The sequence below is a fragment of the Notamacropus eugenii genome, chromosome 7 (genome assembly GCF_028372415.1).
Source record: "Notamacropus eugenii isolate mMacEug1 chromosome 7, mMacEug1.pri_v2, whole genome shotgun sequence".
Lineage (NCBI taxonomy): Eukaryota > Metazoa > Chordata > Mammalia > Diprotodontia > Macropodidae > Notamacropus > Notamacropus eugenii.
In genome coordinates, this window is record NC_092878.1 from 143,268,505 (window position 1) to 143,292,170 (window position 23,666).

At 37.1% G+C, this 23,666-nt stretch overlaps 1 protein-coding gene across 3 annotated transcripts in view; it reads right to left on the reverse strand.

The window, feature by feature from the left end:
- The window catches only part of HELQ (helicase, POLQ like), a 42,899-nt gene that overhangs the window by 7,340 nt on the left and 11,893 nt on the right, over nucleotides 1–23,666 (reverse strand). For 2 of the 3 annotated variants that reach the window (XM_072622788.1, XM_072622790.1), the window contains 9 exons: nucleotides 22,493–22,590; nucleotides 20,226–20,324; nucleotides 19,783–19,928; nucleotides 18,637–18,876; nucleotides 17,880–18,021; nucleotides 17,402–17,506; nucleotides 11,873–12,095; nucleotides 5,186–5,343; nucleotides 2,508–2,606 (listed from right to left, as the gene is read on the reverse strand). In XM_072622788.1, the coding sequence (XP_072478889.1) occupies nucleotides 2,508–2,606; nucleotides 5,186–5,343; nucleotides 11,873–12,095; nucleotides 17,402–17,506; nucleotides 17,880–18,021; nucleotides 18,637–18,876; nucleotides 19,783–19,928; nucleotides 20,226–20,324; nucleotides 22,493–22,590 (1,310 nt within the window). Of the gene's footprint in view, nucleotides 1–1,488; nucleotides 1,595–2,507; nucleotides 2,607–5,185; nucleotides 5,344–11,872; nucleotides 12,096–17,401; nucleotides 17,507–17,879; nucleotides 18,022–18,636; nucleotides 18,877–19,782; nucleotides 19,929–20,225; nucleotides 20,325–22,492; nucleotides 22,591–23,666 lie in introns of all 3 variants that reach the window. The other variant, XM_072622789.1, reaches the window with a different exon arrangement.

The window sequence follows — 23,666 nt, forward strand, 5'->3', positions numbered from 1 at the left end:
TGGATACCTCACATTTTCTTCTCCTTTATTAACCTTTTGATTTTATTCTAATATTTCCTGTTGTCTCTTGGAGTTCACTGAGTTGTTTGCTCCATTCTATTTTTCAGGGAGTCCACTACTTTGCTAAGGTTTTGCCCCTTCTATTTTGAGCTATTTATTCTGCTTCCAAAAATTTCCTCTCCTGATCTCTCTTTGTATTTATAATTTCATTTTCCTTTATACTTCAATTTTTCTGGCTATCCTTGTGGCCTAGCATTGTCCTCATCCTGCTGCCTTTTTGGGTTTCTGAAACTATTTACGAGTTTTATAGAATGACCCTCTTCTGGGTTTACCTTGAGCTTTTTCTCAATTCATGGGTATTTTTTCAGTGTATGGTATTTCCTTCTGTTTGCTCATATTTTTCAGCCTCAGTTCTTGGTGTGAGATTATTTTGTTCATGTGAACTCCTCCTGATCTTCTTGGATGGGTTGGATAGTCCTTTCTGCCCCTCCGTAGTCTGAATGATACTCCTGATGCCAAGAAGGATGAGAAGACTGTATAAGGCCCTACTACCCTCTACCTCAATCCCTTTCTGATTCAATCTCAAGTATTGACCAGACTGCAATTTTCTCCTTGTATGACATCTGTTCAAGAGTTCACATGCAGTAAGCATTTAATAAATGTTTGCTGACTGATGATCCATCCCTCCTTGTGGTTCTACATACTCTAGTAAGATGCCAAAGATCACAATGGTCTCAAGCTTTCTGCATACTCTCACCTGGCTTATCTTTTATTGTGGTTCCCAGTGCTTCAAAAAGCATAGGGCTGTGAGCTTGTCTCTCTGTATAATGATGTCTGAGCTTCTGCTCTGACAGGCTAGAGTTAGGATCTAGAGCTTGAAATGACTTCTATGCCCTTGTCTGGAGCACTGGTTGGACTCAGGCCTATCTGTCAGTCATGCTGGCTTCTCTGGGGACACTCCTGCTTGACTCCACTGGTTTCTCTCTTCTTATACACTTCTAGGCTTGATGGAAAAAATTACTTCTTATTCTTTTTTTAAAAATAATTATTCTTTTGGGAGCGTTTTTCAATATTTGCTGGGGTTTATAAGGGAGAAATGAGATATTCTACATTTCATCCTGTAAAATCTTCACTGAAACTCACAATCATTGTGAATAATTATATAATTATTACTAGAAGAACAACAGTAATTATGATGTTGAATAACTATTGAAGGCAGAACAGAAAAATTATCATTTTTGCAAACCATATGATGGTGTACTTAAAGAATTCTCAAAAAGAAACCACAAGTAATAATAGTAATTTCAATTATAACAACAATAACGAGAGAAACTAGCATTTACATAGCACTATGTGACAGGCACTGTACTAAGTGCTTTACAAATATCACCTCATCTGATTTTCTTAAGAACTCTAGGAGGCAGGGGCTATAATTATCCCCATTTTACACATGAGGAAACTGAGGCACAGAGAGGTTAAGTGACCTACCCCAAAGTCACCCAGTTAGTATGTGTCTCAGGTCACCTTTGAACTCAGGTCTTCCTGACTTTAGGCCCCAGTGTTCTATCCACCTAGAAGCCCAGAAGAAAACACTCTGCAGGGAAATAAAGACCTAAATAATTGTTCATGTATAGGCTGAACCAATATGACAAAATCACGGCCTAAATTCATTCAAGTTTCACATAAATCAAACTAACAAAAGTTTACTTTGCAGACAATGAAATAAATCTAGAAGAAATAAAAGCCAAGAATCTCCAGGGAAATCAGGAAAGTAGGAAGGACTGTGACCAAGCACTACAAAATCAAAACTATTCGGTAAAAGAAGAAGCCTAGATCCGAGGAGCAGATCAGATGCACAACATACAGGAGCAAACGAACACAGTGGTCTACCGTTTAATAAACCCAAAAGCCTCAGCCACCTTAGCTAACAGGGTAAAGATGCACTATTCAACAAAAATCTGTTCTGCCTGAATTAATTATGGATTATGCGCGGTAAGAAACGATGGAAGGGATGGTTTCAGAGAAACCTGGGAGGATTTATATGAAATGACCCCAAGGGAAGTGAGCCAGACCAGAACTCTTGTACAGTAAGAATAAAAATGTAAAGAAAAAAGCTTTCAAGGACTTGGGTATTCTGGCCAGCGCAGTCAGTGTCTGATGATGCAGGACGCGGTGCCTCCAAGCACGGACTCAAGATGCAGAAGACTTTCTTTTCTGGGCAAAGTTAACGTGGAGATTTGCTTTTCTTTTTCCCAGCGAGGGGCCTCAGGAGAGCATGGAGGCCGCCACCACAGCCCAAAGGAGAAGACAACAAAAGGCAGGTCAGAAGAAATTGGTGGGAGGATGGCTCTGAAAGACCTATGCTGATTTCATTCTGTGCTCCAGAGTAAGAATGAGCTCCAGCTAAGATATTCACAGTTCACAATCAAGCGCTTCCTTCCATTCTACGCTGTACGTAGAAATATTCGTTAGATTTTGTAGAATTCAAGATTAAAAAATTAGCTTACCTTTTTAATAGCCTGACCTGAGGCTTTCTTTGTGATAAAGCTTTCAGATACTCCAACAATTGCTGCTACTTTCTGTTCTGCTGAGCTGAGGTGGTTAAACTATGTGGAATAAATAGAAAAAAAATCAAGTGAAGGTTTTTTTTTCTTGAAATGAATTCTTCATTATTATCTCTTCTGTTTTGTCTACCATATTAAAGAACTGCAAGGTACAGTATAAACTTTATTTAAGAGTACAGCCATATTTTATGTACTATTATAATGAAACTTTTTGTTGGGACTATTTAAAGACAAAATAGCATTAGTAAACTTGTGTCTCTGACAGTCTATTGCCCATCTCAAACTGGATTTTATCCCACAGAAATCTTAAATTTAACGTGTCCAAAACTAAGGTCATCATACTGACACAAGACCTTTCCCTCTTTCCAACTTCGCTTTACTGTAAAGGACACCACCACCTGCCCAGGTGTCACCCCTGCCTCCTGCCTTTCACTCCACATAAACAATCTGCTGATTAGTCTTGCTGATTTTACCTTTGCCTCATAAAGAAAGACAGAATAGGAAGCAGAGAAAAAGCAAAGGCATTCAGGGAGGATGAGTGCCTCTGCTGAGAGGGCTTGCTGAGCCCTTTTCAGGGCTGCTCATCCACCTGTGGCTCCAATAAGCTGCAGCATGTGCAGGGGCCACACTAGGAAAGGGACCTAGCAGACAGGCTGAACCAGGCTGAGGGTTACCACAGGCCTCAAACCCACTGGTGAGGTAGGGGGATGTCTGCCCTAACATGTGAAGACTTCATCCTGCAGTGGATGAGAGTAACTTGTTCCAATGGCCATGAGGCCCTGAAAAGGGCTCAGCAAAGGGCACTGCAGAGTACTTAGAGCTTAGACGTCAAACACACCAAGGTCATCCGCTGCATCCTGGGCCAGTGCAGACTGTCCTGACTTTTGTCTTGCCATTCAGGGACAGAGAAAGAGGCTGATGATTCACATGCAAGTCAAGACATCCCTCGTGATATCACTGATCGAACAACCACACAGCTCCACCTCTTCTCTGACTCTGACGTCACGATGCAGCAGGCCCTCCTTGCCCAATACCTGGAGACTTTAATAGCTTGCTGATTGGTCTTCCTGCCTCAATTAAGCTATCAAAGTGACCTTTCTGAAGCTACATATATCTTCAGGATCAAATACAAAATCCTGGGTTTTGGCTTTTAAAGTCCTTCACCACCTGGCCTCCAGCAAGGCTGGTCTCTTTGCAGTTCCTAACCCAAAACTCTGTGCGTGTTCGCTGACTGACCCTGTTTCTAGAATTCTCTTCCTTCATATTCCTGCCTTTGGACTTCCTTCAAGTCTCAGCTAAAATCACATCTTCTGCAAGAAACCCTTCCTGGCACTTCCCTCTCAGCCTGTCTCCAGTCTGCCTGTTTAGAACTTGTCCCTAAACAACTGACAAGTATGTTGCCTCCTCTCATAAGATTCAGAGTTCCTTGAGGACAAGAATTATTTTTCCTTTCTTTGTATTCCTGGTAGTGAATACAGGGTCTGGGCATATAGGTGGTGCTTAATAAATGCAAGTGCGGACCTGAACTGATCACAGATATTGTATATGTCATTAGTGAGGTCAGGGAATTGTGGAAAACAGCAGGTCATCAGAATGAGCATGCACATTTTAGGACTTATTTTAAAAATAATAAAACTATACTGAAAATGCGCCAAAGCATTGCCTAAAACTGAGACTCGAAGGCTGTGATCAGGAGATTTTATCTACCACACATTCAATATTTTAGAATCACAATTTGTATATAGTCATGCCAAGAGTCAACTGCCATGATATATTAAACTAGACTATATCACTATATTTTGTCATCCAACAAATGACATCTTTTGTCTGTCTTAATGTTACTCGCATTAGATCAATATTCAATCTCAAGTAATAAATAACATTTCCTGAATTCATTTCATCACTGGGTTGGGCTGGCTCTTTATGAGCTAGTTTGGGATCATGGGATGGCTGAGAGGATTCAGTTCTAAGAAAATAAAGGCTTTTCTTAATAGTATAAAGGATACATGTTTCAGTATGTAGAACTCTAAGTCAGACATAGCTCAAAGACATAGGTTCAAGTCAAATGCAATGTATAGAATATACACAGCACGGCTCTCCTCGCCTCCCAAGACGTCTAAGCATGGAAGCATCTGAAGGTGTCCACACAAGGAAGGATTCCATCTAGTCTCAGAGGGGCCTTCTTCTCCTCACTGGGTGGGGTGCCAAATCATCAGGGCAACCTCACCCTGGGCTGTACTCCCAAGCTCTCCCAGGACTGGGTTAGCAGAAGCAAGAACAGAGGCTGAGCAAGCTGAACTACATCATGAGACCTATAGGCTTCACCTCATATAGGGGGAATAATTGTACATTTTACCCCTCTCAAAAATTCTGCTTGTGCTAAATTCTAAATCAATAGTTGTGGTGTTTTACTATTTTCTTTATGTGCAAATAAAATGTACTGAAGACATTATTTCTTTAGATTTGGAATTATTTCTTTACAATACAGAAGATCTGAGTTCAAGATGACATTCAGTACTTTAAATCTAAACAGAGAGGAACCATTTATATACTTCATGAAGAACAGATTTTAATTTTCTGAGCACTTTAAACAATGAAATTCCTTATAAATGTGTTCTTACCCGACTGAGATATATCATCCAATCTGGTCTACACTGAGAAACCATATCATACGGAGTTGTTAGATAGATAAGATGAAAGCAGCTTTCAAGAACAAGCCCCTCAAGGCCTTTCTTTAAGTCTTTGTACAGAATGCCACAATAAGCCAAGTCTAAAGTTCCTAAAAAGAAAGGTATCATAGCCGTTTTTATTTTTCATGATCACAACATAAAAATGTTATAAATTAATTTTTACACATGTTTAAACATATAATCATTAAGTTTCACCTAAGTAATAAATCCACTTAAGCAAGCCAACATTTTATGAAATTTGTAAGCTGATGACAGTGATGTTTTTTCTTTCAAATTCCAGGTTCAGGAATCAATGACTTTTGTGTCCCAGACCCCCAATTCATAACATGGTAAACCACTTTGATGACAGAGTGCTAGGAAATGCCCTAAGCTATGTCATAGTGCCCTATCCCTGGAATCCTACAGAACATGGCTTTAAAGTGAATGTTTTAAAACAAATCTGAGCTCTGGTTTTATGTCAGCCTTCACCTGCTGGACCCAAATGTCTTACAGGCATTTCAAAATCAACATATCCAAAATATAATCTATTTTCCCTCCAAAAGCCACCCCTTTAAGTCAACCAGAACAAACTCTGAGCCATCCAGAAATCCCTGCTCTTCAATTTCATATCCAATCAACTGCCAAGTTCTATTGATTCTGCCTCCACAACATTTCCTATTCTTTCCTGAAGCTAGGGGGCTCGATGGTTAGAGCACTGGGCCTGGAGTCGGAGAGATCTAAGTCCAAATTCCACTTGAGACATTCATTTCTCAGACCCCCAGCTGCATAACCCTGGGCAAACCATGTAATCTCTGTTCGTCTCAGGTTTCTTATCTATAAAATAGGGTTAATAATACCACCTGCCTCCCAAGGCTATTGGGAAAATCAAATGAGATAATAACTGTAAACAGCTTGGGACACAGTAATCCCCACATAAATGTTAGCTATTATTATTTTCTCCACTTCCTTAGCCAACTACCACTCTAGCATCTAGGCCCTCATCATCTCTCACTCAGACTATTACACTTCACTACTGTCCCTGTGTCTAAGCTTCTTCCCTCTCTAATTTACCTTCCACATGACCAACAAACTGCTATTCATTAACCCCAGGTCTGTGTTACTCCCCTGCTCAAGAAGCTCTGGTGGCTCACTGTTGCCTCTAAAGTAAAACACAACACCAAGTACAACAGCCCTTTAAAATTCCTCACAATCTGAATCCAACTTATTTTTCCAAAGATAATTTTTTTCTCCCCGCCTCCTAAGCACTCTTAAATTTCACAGACGAATTTTTTTAGCTGTGGCTCACTGTGGCATTCCACATCCCACCCCCAGTGTCTTTGCACAGGCTATATACCTTGTTGTCCTTGGGCAGAAAATAAGCTGGTTGAAGGTAAGGACTGTTATTTTTGTCTTTGTAATCTCAACATCTGGTACAGGGTATGTCACACCTTAGGCTCTTGTAAATGTCTGCCCAGGCAACTAGGAGGCTCAGTGGATAGAGTGCTGGACTCGGAGGCAGGAAGATCTGAGTTCAAAGCCAGCCTCAGACACTCACTAGCTGTGTGACCCTGGGTAAGTCACCTCTGTTTGCCTTAATTCACTGGAGAAGGAAATAGCAAACCACTCCAGTATTTTTTCCAAGAAAACCCTCTATGGGGTGACAAATAGTTGGACACTATTGAACAATAATGACAAAAAATACTTATGGTCCAATGATACTTACAGATTATAAACTGAATACTATTTCTACTTTATTTTTTTATTTTACTGTTTACTATTTTTCTCAATATAATTTAATGAAAATGAACTACATTAGTCATGTTTAGTTATTTTTAATTGCAATGTTTAGTTTAAATTCATCTTTGAGAAAAGTATGGATAGTCACATTTCTATTCTAGGTGAAGAAATAATCTTCAATTCATTCAATTGTTATTATTTAAAAATATTAAGAAGTCACAGGGTGTGAGGAACAAATAGGTGGAATATTTTTTTAAATTACTACTTACTTTTAATAATCAGCCACAGTAAAATGATAAACAAAAATAAAAAATGTAGGCGCAACATCTCCTAAGATCCTTGTCAAGCAGGACTTGGGCCTACCTGCCAGTGCTGTGTCCTTGCTAAGAACGCTTCCTGTGAGATTTAAGTCAACTTTTTTGTAAAGTGTAGGATGGTCTATGGGTGTGTCATTTTGTTTCAATCTGAGCACAACCACCATACCAGCACAGGTCAGACCTGGCCTAGAACAGTTCATTATTTAAGTCTTTACTACAGACCATAATAATTTACTGAATTTTTAATGAAATTGTAAAATTTCACTAGAATATTTTAGGAAATATATTATCACTTGAAAAAGAAGACATAATAATTCAACATACTGAAGAAATGACACTAGACCCAATGTCAAAAATCACTTATTAAAAATATAAACAACTGAACATTAATTCTAAAGTTCTGGTGACATTAATTAAGGATGCTGCTATATAAGGACATCTTTTGTTAAAATGTTTATGTTGGAGTTATCATAGCAATTTCCACTCTTTAAGCAAAGAGCAGGAGACCAGCAGACAGAAGACTGGATCTTTTTCTAGTACTCACTAACTTTTCTAGTCCTGTTAACTAATTGGTTGTGTTATGAGAGTAGGTAGATCAACAGTTCTAGATCCAAGTTTTGCCCGTAAACGGAAATAATTCTTATCCCAACCAGATGTCAGGACTGTTATGAGACTCTAAGGTGTAAATGACGCAGAGTGCAAAGCACTACAGTAATACACTCTAGCACTAAAAGTACCTCAGTTAATGAAAAGAAGAAAAAACAGGGAGAAAAGTCATTCCAATACAACTTAAGTTGGCTTCAGTTTAAATTGAGATGTCACCCTTTTCCTAACCCCTTACATTCTGGCTTCTGACCTCATCATCTCACTGAAACTGTTCTCTCCAAAGTAACCAGTGGTTTCTTAACTGTCAAATCCAATGTCCTTTCCTCAGCCCTCATGTTCCTCCACCTCTGTGCAGCCTTTGACACGGCTGACCACTCTCTCCTCCTTGATATTCTCTTCTCTCTAGGTTTTTGGGACATCACCCTCTCCGGTTTTCTCCTCCTACCTATCTGACCTATCTCAGCCTCCTTTGCTAGATCCTCAACCAGGTCACCACCTCTACCATAGGTGTCTTGCAAGGATCTGTCTTGGGATCTCTTCTCTTCTCTCTCTACACTACTTCACTTGGTGATGTTACCAGCTCACACGGATTTAATTACAATCTACCTATCCTGTACTAACACTTTTGTTAATCTCCAATCTTGCCTCCCCAACTGCCTTTTAGACATCTTGAACTAGATGTTCAGGAGACATTTTAAACTCAACATGTCCAAAACTGGGTTCAATATCTTTCCTCCAATTGTCTCTCAACCCCTATATGCATTCTGTTGCCAAGGCCTATTTCACTCTTGAGACATCTCTCAAAGACATTCTCTCCCCTGAAACTCAGGTGCAGGTCCTCAAAAACTCACACTTAAATTCTTGTAAGACCTGCTGGTGGGATCTGTCTCAAATCTCCCCACCCCAGTCCAGCCTTCATTTGCCAGCAAAGTGATTTTCCTAATGCACAGGTCTGACAACATCACCCTCCTGAACCCTAGTCAATCAACTCCAGTGACTCCCTGTTGCCTCTAGAATCAAATACAAAATCCTCTGCTGGCCATGCAGAGCCCCGTTCTCCCTTTCCAGTTTTCGTATACCTTACTCTTTGCCACAACGTCTTTGAGCCAATGACAGTGGTCTCCTGGCTGTTCCATGAACAAGACACTCCATCTCTCAGCTCAGGGCATTTTCAGACTGTCCCCCATTCCTGGAATGCTCTCCCTCCTAACCTCTGCCTCCTGGCTACCCTGATTATACCTTTAAATCCCAAATAAAATCTATACTCTATAGGAAGCCTTTCCAACCCTTTAATTCTAATTCTTAATTATCTCCTATTTATCCTGTATATAGCTTGTTTGTGCATACTTGTTTGTTGTCTCTTCCATTAAAACATGAGATCTTTGAGGGCAAGGCCTCATTTTTGCCTCTTCTCGTGCCCCAGGCACTTAGAACAATGCCTGGCAAATGGTAAGTGCTTAATAAATGTTTACTGACTGACTAGCTGTCCAGAGCACGTACTATTATGTAAGGTTCAAATATTCTAAATTTCTTTTAACAGTCCCCTTTCAGCATTTTAGGAGGCTTCCATTAAGGAACCTTGTCTGAAAAACCCTGAGTTGTGACATCCTCCTCCCAGGAAAGGCTCTTCGGGTCAGCTCTGGAATGTGTCCATGCTTGAGGGACCTGGGTGTGTGAAGTAGAATTGTACTAAAAATTTCAGAGTATTTATTAGCACAAAACAACTAAATTTTAAAAAATTTCTGGTAGTTACTTCACCTTCTCACTGTACTTAAACAATTAAAATATTTAACATACTTATGTAAAACTATTTTTAGAATAAATCAAGATTTAATCATTCTACTGGTCTTAAAATGAAAAGTCCTCTTATTACTAGTTTTTACAATTCACATTAAGGAACATTTTCTCTTTTATCACCTCTTCCTTGTTATCTTAGCTCCGTTCTAGACTCAGCTTACTTTTGCAGGATATCTTTCCTGTCCTACCCTTTACTTATATAAACGCACAATCGCACATAACAGTATATCTACTTATGTATGTATACATAATTGCATACATGAACATATAATAATGTATTTGTGTACACATAAGTATATGCACTGCTATGTGCACATCTTTATAAATACAATATATACATGTATACATACACATGTATCTATATCTTTATCTTTTAGGAACACGGTTGTTACATTTTGTCTTCATACAGAATATAGGGTAGAGACTGTTTTCCTTCCTCTCCGCTCCTAGCACTTCGCACAGTACTTGTGAGCACTTAATAAATGCCTTCTGGATGACCAACTCACCACAGAGATATTTACATGAACCCCACAAAAAAAAAAAAAGCAAATTAGAGGAGCAAGGAAGAGATCATCTTTCTGATCTAAGGGAGGAGTTCACAATGAAACAAGGGAAAGAAAAGATCACAAAAGATTAAATGGAGAATTTTGATCACATAAAATTAAAAAAAGTTTCTGCACAAACAAAACCAATGCAGTTAAAATCAGAAGAAAAAACCTGAGAAAGAAATCTCTGCAGCAGATCTGATAAAGATTTCACATCTCAAACATACAAAAAATGATTCAAATTTCTAAGAACAAGACCCATTCCCCAATAGATAATGGTCAAAGGATGTGAACAGGAAGTTTTCTAAGGAAGAAATCCAAGTTCTCACCAGCCATATAAACAAATGCTCCAAATCACTAATAAAAGAGAAATAAAAATTAAACCAACACTGGAGTGCCATATTTATCAGATTAGTAAAAAGGACAACAAAGGAAAATGACAAATGGTAGAAGAGCGGCAAAAAATACGCATATTCACACATCGCTGGAAGAGATGGGAATTGATCCAGGCATTCTGGAAAGCAATTTGAAACAGTAAAGTCACCAAACTAGACTTCTTCAACCCAGTTATACCACCAGTAGGTCAATATTTAGAGGGATGAAAAAGAGAAGAAAAGAAGCCATAAGAACAAAAATTCTTTATAGAAGTTCTTTTTGTAGTAGCAAAAAGTTGGAAAGTAAGGGACTGCCCATCTACTGGAGAAGTAAACAAATTATGGTACACAAATAAAATTCACCATAAGAAATGCTAAAATAGGAATTTTCAGAGGAAACTGGAAAGACTTCTACTAACTGATGCAAAATGAAGTGAAAAAAACAGAAGATTAATGCAAAGACAGCAATGTTAGAAAGAAAAACAACTTCAAAAGACTTAAGAGGTCTGACCAATGTAAAGGAAAACCATGATGCCAATATGCCGAAGATTAAGCATATTACCCATGTACTGACAGAGATGGGATAGATTCAAAATCTAGAATAAGAAATATCTATTTGGACATGACCAATGAAAGAACTTTGTTTGACTACACTTATTTATTTCTAGGGTTTCCTTTTTCTTTCCTCCTTTCTTTTTGAACATTTGAAAAGGCAAGAAATGAAGGAGAAAGAAAGTAAATGCTTGTTAATTGGGGGGAAAATATATATTAAAAAAAAACCAAAAGACATTTGAGTCTGAAATTTTTTTTTCCCACTAATAATCTCCCATGTGAAAGTACAGAGAAAATCATTCTAGTCAGTTTCCTCAGTACTCAAAGGATTTTTCAAAAAAAATAAATAGGATTGCGATATTTTACTCAGATACAGAAGAGTCCCACAAGGTCCTCTACAGCCTTTCAATAACCACTATCTTGTTAAAATACTTATTTTATTTTATTTTCAAGATAGAGTAGTAACTATAAAAACTTAAACTACTTAACCTTTTAAACTGAGAATATACAATATTCAACTTCAAACCAACAAAATTTAAAAGGTTCTACTTCTTTAAGAATAATAACTTTTAATAATTCAAAAAAATTAAAAAAAACAAATGAGAAGCTTGTCCTGTAAGGAAGATTTAACATAAATATGGAAATACCTAGAAAATTAACACACTGATTTTGAAATTCAAATTAGCCATGTATTTCATCCAAGTTCCTTACCTTTTAAAGAGGCCTGCCCTAACTTTGTGATTTGTAAATCACACTGGGACTCTTCTACATTCTTACAAACACTTTGTCTTTGGAGGAGCCCTTTCTCTATCAAGCTCGCCAGTGCTTTCTGAGATACTTCCCAAAGGCTTTTTTCTCCAGATAAACTCTTTTGCTGAATGCCAAAGAATGTACTACACATAAAGTGATGTACACCTTCAAGGTTCCTTGCTATCTGAAAAACGTTTGAAAATTAAATGAATAATCAACATCACAACATCAGCATACAAAGGTAGAATACACATCATTCATCAGTAAGCTACTCGAACAAGAAACTTGCATATGACAGATGAAGATATGGTTTAAAATATTAAAACAAAAAAAGTTAAAACATCCTGCTGGAAGAAAATATTCATCAAATTTAGTCTTATTAACTTTATAACAGGATCCCCAAAGGGAAGTAATGTGGTTTAGTAGAAAGAAGACTGGTTTTGGAGTCAGAAAGACTTAGGTACAAGTCCTATTTCCAATACATACTAGCTGTGCGGTATGGTCATGGACAAATCACTCAATTTCTGTATAGTCAACCTTCTAAAATTATTAATTACAGTTTAGCTGCCAACGTGCATTTGTGGAAATTTCCATATCAGGAACTTCCCAGCACTTCCTTTGTCCTCCCCAAAAGCAACAAACTAAAATAAAACATAACAAAGCCCAAAATCCTTTTTAGTTGCTATGAACAGTTCCCAAAAGGACTACATACTATTAACAAGTATATGAAAGACTATTAAATCGCTATTAAGAGATGTAAATCAAAGTGATTTACGTTACACCTCACACCTACCAAAATGACAAAGATGTCAAAAGACTGAAACAATGTGGGAGGGGCTGTACACTAACACACGACTGGCGGAGAAGTGAACTGGTCCAGCTGTGAGGAAACAGTTTGGAATTGTGCTTTAAAAAGTGACAAAAACATCCATGCCATTTCACTCAAACATCCCAATACAAATTACATACCCCAAGGAAGCCAGAAGTCCCATACACATTCACCACAGCAAAAAGGTGGCAATGAAGGAGATTCCCATCAACTAGGAAAGGACTAAACAAATTGTGGTACATGAACGTAGATTATTACTCTATCCTAAGAAAAAATGAACATTGCAGTGATACCACTACTACATGGTATGCACATCAGCTCCCAAAAGCCATTCAGCAAACACTACAAATCAGGGCTTAATTTATTATTTTATTATTTGTTTAGTCTTAACAAAGTGATGGATTAAATTCGAAAGTGTGCAACGTACACATTTGTCAGAGAACAGGTTCATTTACATTGCATATCCCTAAAAGGAAAACGACCAATATGTACAAAAATATAGCTGGTTTTTTTCACAGTAGTAACAAACTGGAAATTAAGAGATTCCCATTACTGAGGAATGGATAAAAAAAATCATGAATGTAATGGATTATTATTGCGCCAAAGAAAATGACAAAATGGATAGTTTCTGGAAAAAAAGTGAAGCCTTGTATCAACTAATGCAGAGTGAAGTGCTCAAAATCAGGACAATAATTTACAACCTGGAAAGCCTTTAGAACTGTGACATGCAATGATAAACCACAGTGCCAGAGGGCTGAATATGAAGCATTCCAGAGAGATGAAAGACTCGAAACACAGTGGACAGAGATGATGGGAGAATTTATCTTGCTTAACTATCCACACACTTGTTCTGAAAGTTTTATTTTTATTATTACCATCTTCTGCTGTTCAACTGACGGGGGGGAAGTGGGGAGAGAAAATGCTTTTTACGTTAAAAAGGTAATGAAACAAATTTCAAAAAGCAATGAATAATTAAAAGTATGAAAAGATATATGTGAACTGACAAAGAATGAAGTACATGAAAACAACATCCACAATAACTATAGCAATATAAATGGAAGAACAACAAAAAGAGACTAAATGATGGGTTATAATAATCACCCAGAATAGTCCTAAAGCAGAGGTGAGAAAATTAAAGTTCCTCAATCCAATGTAATTTAAGTATTAAGTGACTGTGGACCATGCATTACATTAGGTATTGAAGACAGAAAGGCAAAAATTAAACAGGGCTTGACCTCAAAGTACTTACATTCTATTAAGTGGTAGAGAGATGGCAAAATGGACAGAACACAGGCCTAGAATCAGGAAGACCAGAGTTCAAACCATTGACCAAAGGTTAGGATCATTTTCTGTTTCCTTCATATTCCTAACCAGTTCTGTCACCGTATTCTCAAAGTTCTATTTACCCTTCTACTTCTGAAAAATAATTACCAGTTAACCACTTACCCTTCCCAGAAATCTTTCTGGTCATTCTACTCTACTTTTCTGTTGACAAAACGGCTCTGATTATTTTCATAAAACCATCTTCAATAAATTTTGTTTCAAATCATTCATATAAAGCAGTACAGGCCACCTGTTACTATTGGCACTGCAAGCAATTGTTAGTTGTATTTTGCCACTTTAAAATTCTGCCCCACTTCCCTCCACTCACTTCTCCTTCCCATCTTCCTTTCCCTTTACTTGTCTTCTTTCTACCGTTTAATCCCTTCACTAAAGACTGTGACTGAATCCTTCCATTACACATCCATAGGCACTACTTAATCAGATCTATCACAGGTCTGGTCTGATCTACCACCAGGTTTGATACTGGAATGAAATGAGACTCTGGTAGAGTAAGTCTGGGGTTCTTAAGACCTTGTGTGTTGTGAAAGTCTATGGTCCCCTTATGGGATATTATGCTTAGTTCTGCTGGCTAGGTTAACCTTGGCTGTGAGCCTTAATTTAACTTTTGTCTTTTGTGATACTGCACTACAAGCTCTCCTCTCCTTTACTGTCAAAAGCTGTTAAGTACTGTGTGATGCTTACTACAACTCCTTGTTGCTTAAGTATTTCTGGCTGTTTTCTTTTTTTTAATATTAATTTTATTTTTTTCAGTGTTCTACAATCACTACCATATAACTTATTTTTTTCCCTCTCTTCCTCCATTTCCCCCTCCCTCCCTGAGACAGCATACAATTTTATATAGATTCTACACATACATCCCTATTAAATACATTTTCATTACAGTCATGTTGTGTAGAAGAATTAAAATGGATGGGAGAAATCATATAACAAACCAAAACAGAAAATAAAAGAAAATGATCTGCTACATTCTGTGACTGAATTTCAAAATTCTTTCTCTGGGTATGGAAGGCATTTTGCCTATTGGAATTAAGTGTTCTTTAAATGTTTGATAGAATTCACTTGTAAATCCATCCAGCCCTGGAGATTTTCTCCTAGGGAGTTCATTGATGGCTTGTTTAAATTCATTTTCTGAGATGGGGTTGTTTAAGTATTCAATTTCCTCTTCTGTTAATCTGGGCAATTTATATTTTTAAAATAATCATCTATCTCATTTAGATTGTCGAATTTGTGGGCAAAAAGTTGGGCAAAGTAATTTCTAATTATTGTTTTAATTTCCTCCTCATTGGAGGTGAGTTCACCCTTTTCATTTTCGATATTGGTAATTTGGTTTTCTTCTTTCTTTTTTTTTAATCAAATTGACCAAAGGTTTATCAATCTTATTGTTTTTTTCCTAAAACCAACTCTTACTTTTATTTATTAGTTCAATGGTTTTCTTAATTTCAATTTTATTAATCTCTCCTTTGGTTTTCAGTATTTCTAATTTGGTATTTACTTGGGGATTTTCAATTAGTTCTTTTTCAAGTTTTTTCAGCTGCATGCCCAAGATCTCCTCTTTCTCTATTTTACTCATGTAGGCATTCAAAGATATAAAGCTTCCCCTAAGAACTGCTTTTGCAGTATCCCATAAGATTTGGTAGGTTGTCTCATTATTGTCATTCTCTTGAATGAAGCTGTTGATTATTTCTATGATTTGTTGTTTAACCCACTCGTTCTTTAGGATTAGATTATTTAGTTTCTAATTAATTTTTGGTCTATTTTTCCATGATCTTTCATTACATATGGTTTTTATTGCACTGTGATCTGAGAGGGATGCATTGACTATCTCTGCCTTTCTGCACTGTATTGTGACATTTTTATGCCCTAGTACATGGTCAATTTTTGTATATGTGCCATGTACCCATTCAATTTTCTCCAAAGAGCTATCATATCTACCTTATTCAGAGTTTTGTTCACCTCCTTAACTTCTTTCTTGTTTATTTTAAGGTTAGATTTATCAAGTTCAGAGAGGGGGAGGTTGAGGTCCTCTACTAGTATAGTTCTACTGTCTATTTCTTTCTGTAACTCCCTTAACTTCTTATCTAAGAATTTGGATGCTATACCACTTGGAGCATATGTTTAATTCTGGTTGTTTTCTAATATTTTTCTCTGTGACTTAAAAGCTCTAGATTTTGGCTATGATGTTCCTACTTTACATTTGGAGTTTCTTTCAGGAGACGAATAGTGGATTCTTTCTACTTTCATTCTGTCCTCAGGTTCTAAGAATTTGGAGGGGTTTCCAATTCATAATTTATTGAAATATGCAAGGCAGACTTTGTTTTGTCAGGATTTTCAGATAATCTGATAATTCAGATTACCTCTCCTTGCCCTATTATACAAAACAGAGGTTTGTAATAGAGGATTCTTAGATTTTCTTGTGTTTTTTTTTTCCAACTCTTCTGTTTTAATATTTCTTGTTTACTTACTGAGTCACTTTTCTTCTCCAGCCTATTCCAATTTTAAGAACATTGAATTCTTAGGTGAGGTTTTCCTTTTGTTCTAAAGTAATTTATATTTATTTATAAAGAAATTTATGTAATATGACCTCTTCTTGATGAAGCCACATTATCCCTCTGCGATCAACGCTTCCTTTTGTTAACAAATAGTTCCACATTAAAAAAAAAGACATTTATTGCTATTTTTGGCTTTTACATCACCTCCATTTCCAAATACAGTCTTTCCTTTTTCTCTAACCAGCAAGCAGCTTACAGTAACAAAGAATAAAAAATAAATACAAAAAAAGTTTTCCTCAGAGTCTGTCAGCATATGCAGTTTCCATGCCCATAGTCTCTTATCTCTACAGGGAAAAGAAGGAAGTACAATGTCTGCTCTCTCAGCAGACAAGCTCAGCCGCTGTAATCACAGAGCATTCAATGGGAGCCTTTGGTTCCCTTCATTCTAATGCTGCTGCTGCGCCTTACGTGGATGTCCTGGGTCTAACTTCACTCTGCTTCAGCTGGTACGTCTTCTCATGCTTCTCTCAATTCTTCACATTCATTTTTTCTCACGGTGCAGTAATATTTTGTTATACATATGTACCACAATTTGTTTAGCTAATCTCCAATTAACAGACATTTACTAAGTGTCTACCAGGTGTTCTCTTTCACTTTTAGTAGTAAATTCTAGAAATCTGCCAAGAAATTAAAATCAAATCACTAAGACTACAGTTTCCTGCATTTTAAATTCAGAAATGAATAAGACAATGGGAAGGACCCGTGATCATCAGCAAAGTACTTCCATATAAAAATCTTGAATCAGTTGGTAAAAAATTTCATATATACCTTTAGCCCAATTAACGAGAGGAGCAAACTTTGGATTCCTTTTGTGATTTCTTGCCCAAGATGGCTATAACAGTTCTCCAGAGGACTGTTTATTAAATCCAGTACCTATAAAATAAAACTACATTACACCTAGTGTTAATTTAATTTTATCATAGAAATTACTATTCTAGCTAAGAAATTCTATTGCTACGTTCTTTTTTCAAAAGGAAAGCAAAAAGCATTTGATATCCATGAAGTTTTGATAAACACCTTATGGAATTATATGTAACTAGATATTTATGAATCTTAAAAGCAGAATCTCATCACCTGTCTACAGAGCAGGTAAAAATCATAAAAATAATCTATCATGCTCCATGTAAAGAGGACATTAATAAATATTAATTTGAGTTTTTCTAAAACAGAAAAACTCAAAAAGATGGTGGATTAGAATCTCAACACCTAAGAACTTTCTACATTTAAAGACAATGGTCTACATTACCAGGTGCTTGTCTTTTTCTTGTAATATGAGGATACTTTCACCAACAGTATCTATTCCAGCTCGACCAGCTCTGCCAATCATCTGTTGATACTGATTCCTCTTTAAAAACTGTGTTGCAATATAAGGTGCTCTCAGAATAACTCTATGGAATCAGATAAACACATTAACATAATTTTCACCTGCTGTTCTGTTCTGTTTCTTTGCATACCAGCCATCTCTCCCATAGACCATCCAAGGAAGTCGTAACAAGGAACACCAGTTAGGTGAAACTGATGAAGAGTCTACCTCTGACTGTGCAGCAGTCCTTTTTTTTATCGATGCTTACATCGCTCAGAATCTCTCTTTGTAGAAGTGGGGGTATGTGGGTAAGGAACATTACATACAACGTCAGATTGTTTTCTGTATGTGTGTTACTTTAGCTGAGCTTTTCCCCTTTTATTCGTGAATTACATAGGATGGTTCTCCGGGAGTAGTAGGGAAAGTAATAGGAAAAGATTATGTGGGAAATACAGGCAATGGACAAACAAATATAAATAAAATAGATTTTTTAAATGATTTTTTTAAAGTATGAGCCTTCATTTTAATCAAATTTATTAAATATTGTATCTCAAGTTTACTTTAACAAAAGATCAAGTAAAAAAAAACCTTGAGAAAATGTTTTTAAGGTTTGGACATGTTAATTTATTGTATTTTAATATTAAGTCACAATTTAAAGACAACGCCTAGAGAAGACTAGTCAACAAACACTCTGACTAACCTTCGTGCTGGCAGGTTCACTCCAGCTGCTAACGTCGAAGTGCAAGTCAGAAGGCAGAGGACCCCGGTGGCATACGCTTCCTCTAAGATCTTCCTTTCATCACTAGTGAGGCCACTGTGGTGATAAGCAATTCCAAAGGGAACGGTGCGCTTGAGAACAGGACACAGGCCGCCGTTACTGACATTCTTCAAGTTTTTAAGGAAATCACATTTTTCTTTTTCCCTGTGTTTTAGATAGTCCCTACAAAAAAAATCTGTTAGAAATGTAAAACTTTGATTTCATCAGGCCCCATCTCTTCTACTACACCTTCATCAGAGCCAGGAAGAACAGCTGAATGATGATCTAGCCATTGACCATGAGGTTCTCCAAGCTCTGCCTTCTGCTTTCTGGCCCTCAGTCCAGCACCTGCCACAGAGCAGGCACTTAATACATGTTCGATGACTGACTGAAATCTAGTCCTGATCAAAGACTTAGGGCTGACAGGGATCTCAATGTAGTTCAACCCTCTCATTTCACAGATGAAGAAACTGAGGACCTGAAAGGTCACATGATCTGGCCAAGGCCATACAGGCAGTGACAGGGAAGGAATCTGACTTCTTGTGATGATGGTAGGAGATTCTAGACATTATTAACGATACAATCTTATCAGATCTTAAATCTTCATGTGGTGGTATTCTGTTAAAAGATATGTCACCACAAACATACTTATGTGGCCACAACCACGCTTTACCTTATGGCCAGCCACCTTCGAGTCAGCAGTACTGCTGTACTTTAACCTCTGTTCTCCCTTATGCTATCCAGTTCTGAAGCCATAATCAAATCAAAAATTCTGATAATGCTATTGAAAACAGGGTATTAATCCACCACCCCAAGACTCCATTCACTGTCACCACATGGACTTTCCAAAACAAAGCTCCCTCCCCAGCCAACTTCTCAGTTGTCAACATGCATTGATTTCTATTAGAATACAAGCTCTATGAGGGCAGGGACTGTTCTCTTTTTAAATTTTTATCCTCAATGTTTGGCACATAGTGAATATGCTCGACAAAAGCTTCTTCATTCCTAAGTCAAGCATTCTCACAAAAAGTAATGATATAATCTGTGACAGAAATAACACAGGAAATACAGTTTAAAATATTAACATACTTCTTCAAAAACTTGCAAATCATATCTGCTACATTTTCACAGTTTTTCTTAGTAGGGCAAAAAACCAAGCAGGAATAATTAGGAATAACTTCAGTCACCAAAGCAACCAAATGATCAGGATCCATCTTCTTAAGATGATCAGAATACTGAAAAACAACAAAAAACAGCTTTAGTAATGATATAAGCATTTTCATACTCTCAGCTTTTCCATCTGTGTTAACTGAAAACTACTACTACCTACATAGTGTACAAATTCCTTCATTTCTCTTAAATTATAATCCACTTGACATAATTAAATTCTTTTAAAAACTATTTCTAAAAGAACTTCTTATGAGTGGAATTAACTTCATAATTTATGAGAGGAATTAATTTCACAAGAAAAACTTTCACGCTTTCCTTTCAACATAAACATCCCCAGTTACCTCTCTGGTGAGCAACGTTACCTTGCATTTAAGGAGACGGGAAAAAGTATAGCCTTTCTCTGCTTTGACGTCAACTTCATAGATGGCATCATTTATTTTCAGGTATTCTTTTAACTCCACCTGGAATGTTAAAAGTGTAGACACTTAATATAATATATGACCATATCTACATAGATATACACATATATATGTGCGTGTGCATAAACACAGAACCTCCTGTGTGCCTCGTAGGTAAATGGCCATGATTCTGTTCTGCATTAATTAATGCTACCACACTATCCACAGTGTATATACCACAGCTCACTTCTACTTAGGTCTTATAATCTTCTATGCTCCATATTCTTTTTTTAAAAATTCAATTCATTACTTATTTTTTTAGTCTTCATTTTGTTCAAATCTTGAGTTCCAAATTCTCTCCCTCTAGCTCCTCCAGCACCCATGGAGAAGGAAAGCAATGTATCAATTACACATGTGAAGTCACGCAAAACCTATTTCTGTATTAGTTACATTGCAGAAAAACAGGCAAGGAAAACAAAGTGAAAAAAATTATACTTCAAACTGCACTCAGGGCTAATTTGCACTCAGAGTTCATCACCTCTCTGGAAATAGGCATATGCTCCAGGTTCTGACAAAGAAGAAGAGACTCTCCTTGCCAAATTCAACTACTCCAAAGTGTTGTCTTGGTTCTTATTACCACTAGAAGCCGGACCTCAATCTTACAGTTTTCCCGTTATCTTCAACCTTTCTGAATCCACTGCTATCTCTTTCCCCGCTACTTACAAAATAAGTTCATTTTTCTCTATCCTTTAAAAAAAAAAAAATCTTCATTCAACAAACATTTCTTAAGCACTTATGACATGTCATGTGCTGTGCTAAATCTGGGGAAACAAAGAAAGGCAGCAATACCACCCTAGTCCTCAAGGTGCTTCTAACAGAGAAGACAGCACACAAACAACTACGTCCAGGCAAGATACATACTGCACAAATATCAGGTAATCTGACAGGGAAGGCACATCATTGGAGCTGTAAAGGCCTCCTGCAAAAGCTGAGATTTGAACTGACACTTGAAGGAGGCCAGGAAGCCAAGAAGTGAAGACGAGAAGGAACAGCACTCCAACATGGAGAAAGAGCTGGTAAGAAGCAGAGTCCACAGATGGAGCCTCATGTGGGAGGTCCAGCAAGCAGGCTGGTGTGGCTGGATCACAGTCCAGTGAAGGTACAGTACAGCCAAGTACAAGAAGCCTTAAAAGGCCACAGCGGGCTGGTTGTGAAGGGATTTAAATGCAGAATAAAGCATTCTATGTTTAAGGTCATAGAGAGTCACTGGAATTGGAGTAGGGCAGCAACGCGGTCAGATCTCATCATTAAGATTACTCTGGCAACTTTTTCAGTTTTCCCCTCAAAATTTAAGATTATTTTGTTTTCCGTGTGTGTATTTTTATATGCTATTTAGTGTTTATTTATTTCTTTAAATTAATGTGATTGTTTGGGGTCAATTACCTTTATAAACACAGACAAACCGTCTTCAGTTAACATTATGATCATATGTTCTGAAAATAGCCAAATTTGATAGTACTCATGTTTTTGGAAAAATAACCTATTGTAGGGAATGTAATCCCATTTATTTTGAACAAAAATCTTCTAAACCTGTTTAGGGAATGAAAATAGCTAGCTTCTTTATCCTCCAGGTACTAGTATTAGAGAAAGTTTTGAGAAAAGACCATAACACAAGCTGCCTCAAAAGTCTGAGTGCTGTTTTTAAGTTGCTAAAATGTAAAAAGGCAGTAAGACTTTTGGGATGCCCTGTATATGCACTAAGTGTTATGGGCATGTCCAGATTAAGGAAGCATGATTCCACTGACAGGTAGATGGAACCTGTTGGGGCACCTGGAACATTTCTTCTCTTCTGGGAGACCCCAAACAGGAAGTGCCCAATTCACAAAAGGCACCTCAAAAGGTAGGGAGCTTCCTGAGATTTTTTTTAGTAATGACCAAAAAAGAAAATTCTGACAGTCCCAGTGATAGCCTCCGATTTTCCCTTCACCACAGATTCTGTGACCCCTAAGCAATGTCAGGGCTCAAGACTGAATGTATAATCCAGTGGTGGTGGATTAGAAATGAGAGATGATGTATGACAGTTGACGGGCTCCTTACAGGACAATTTTTTGTTGCCTCCCTTTTCTCTTTATAGTATATGTTATTATACTACCAATACTCAAATCATAACATATGTCAAATTCTAAATGAATATAATTTTGTTTAATAAAATGAAAATCTTAAACACATACTGGTCTAAATTTACTAGTATAATATTCTGCTTTCAGGAATTCTTGTAGTTCTTCAACATTATTTAACGTTGCACTCATGCCAATGATTTGAGTTGTTTCTGGGGAAAAAAATGAAAAAATATTACTTAGTATGTTTAGAACAAAATAGTCAAAATGGATTTAAAGAGTTATTCTATGCTATGCTACCATGTAGCTGATTCCTAAAGAAAGAAAAAAAATGTTAGAATGGTTCAGTCATCTAGATTGAGGTTTTAATGTAATTCCTTTTGATATGTAACTTTGCATAATGTATTAATATTTCCTGTTTTTTTAAACAAAGTATACTGAATATAATTTAACTTCTTGATAATGCAGGTCCATCATTATAATCAGTTATTACAACATACGTTATTTATAGCTACAATGAATAAAATTAACAACACAACATTTATACAGAGAGAGCTTAAAGCCTTGCAGTGTTTTACATGTATAGTCTCTGAGAGCTTTGCAAAATAATTAATGGTAGCCTTTTCCCATTACAGTATGTAGAGTAAAGGCAGCCATGAACCCAAGCCCAAGCCAAGTATGAACTGACAGGACTGAGTACGACATAGAGTGGCCACAGTGACAGATGCTCTTTGACATCAAGTTGTTTGGTGAGTGGAACACACAAGCTGCAGACGTCAAGGACATCTCCCTGCAGGATTCCATTGATGTCAAGCATCTCCCTCCACACTGTGAAGGATTCCATGCAGCCATGCCTTTCTGGAAGGCAGTGCCCAAATGTGGAGCACCTTATTAATGCCACGAGGAAGCAAAGAAGGGCTGCAACAATGCCAAGAAACTTGTGTGTATTTCCATATACGGAGAGAGAGAGGAAGAACAAGAGGGAAAGAGAGAGCACAAACTGGTTTGAACTGTTTCTAGGGCAGGTGGTATGGTTTGGTTTTAACTACTCTGACCCTAGAATCAGCCTGTCAGTTTTACTTTTCTTTGATTTTTGTCTGTTAGATACTGTAACTTAAGCAATTTTTGTGTACAGTAAACACAGCTTTAAAGAATATCATGAATTCTAAAAGTAATATCATTACTACCATGATAAAGGAACACAACACGTAAAGGTATCTAAATATAACTCGTTTTACATAATTTTCCAGGTGTGTTATTGAAGTTGTGATAATTTGGTTTTACCACA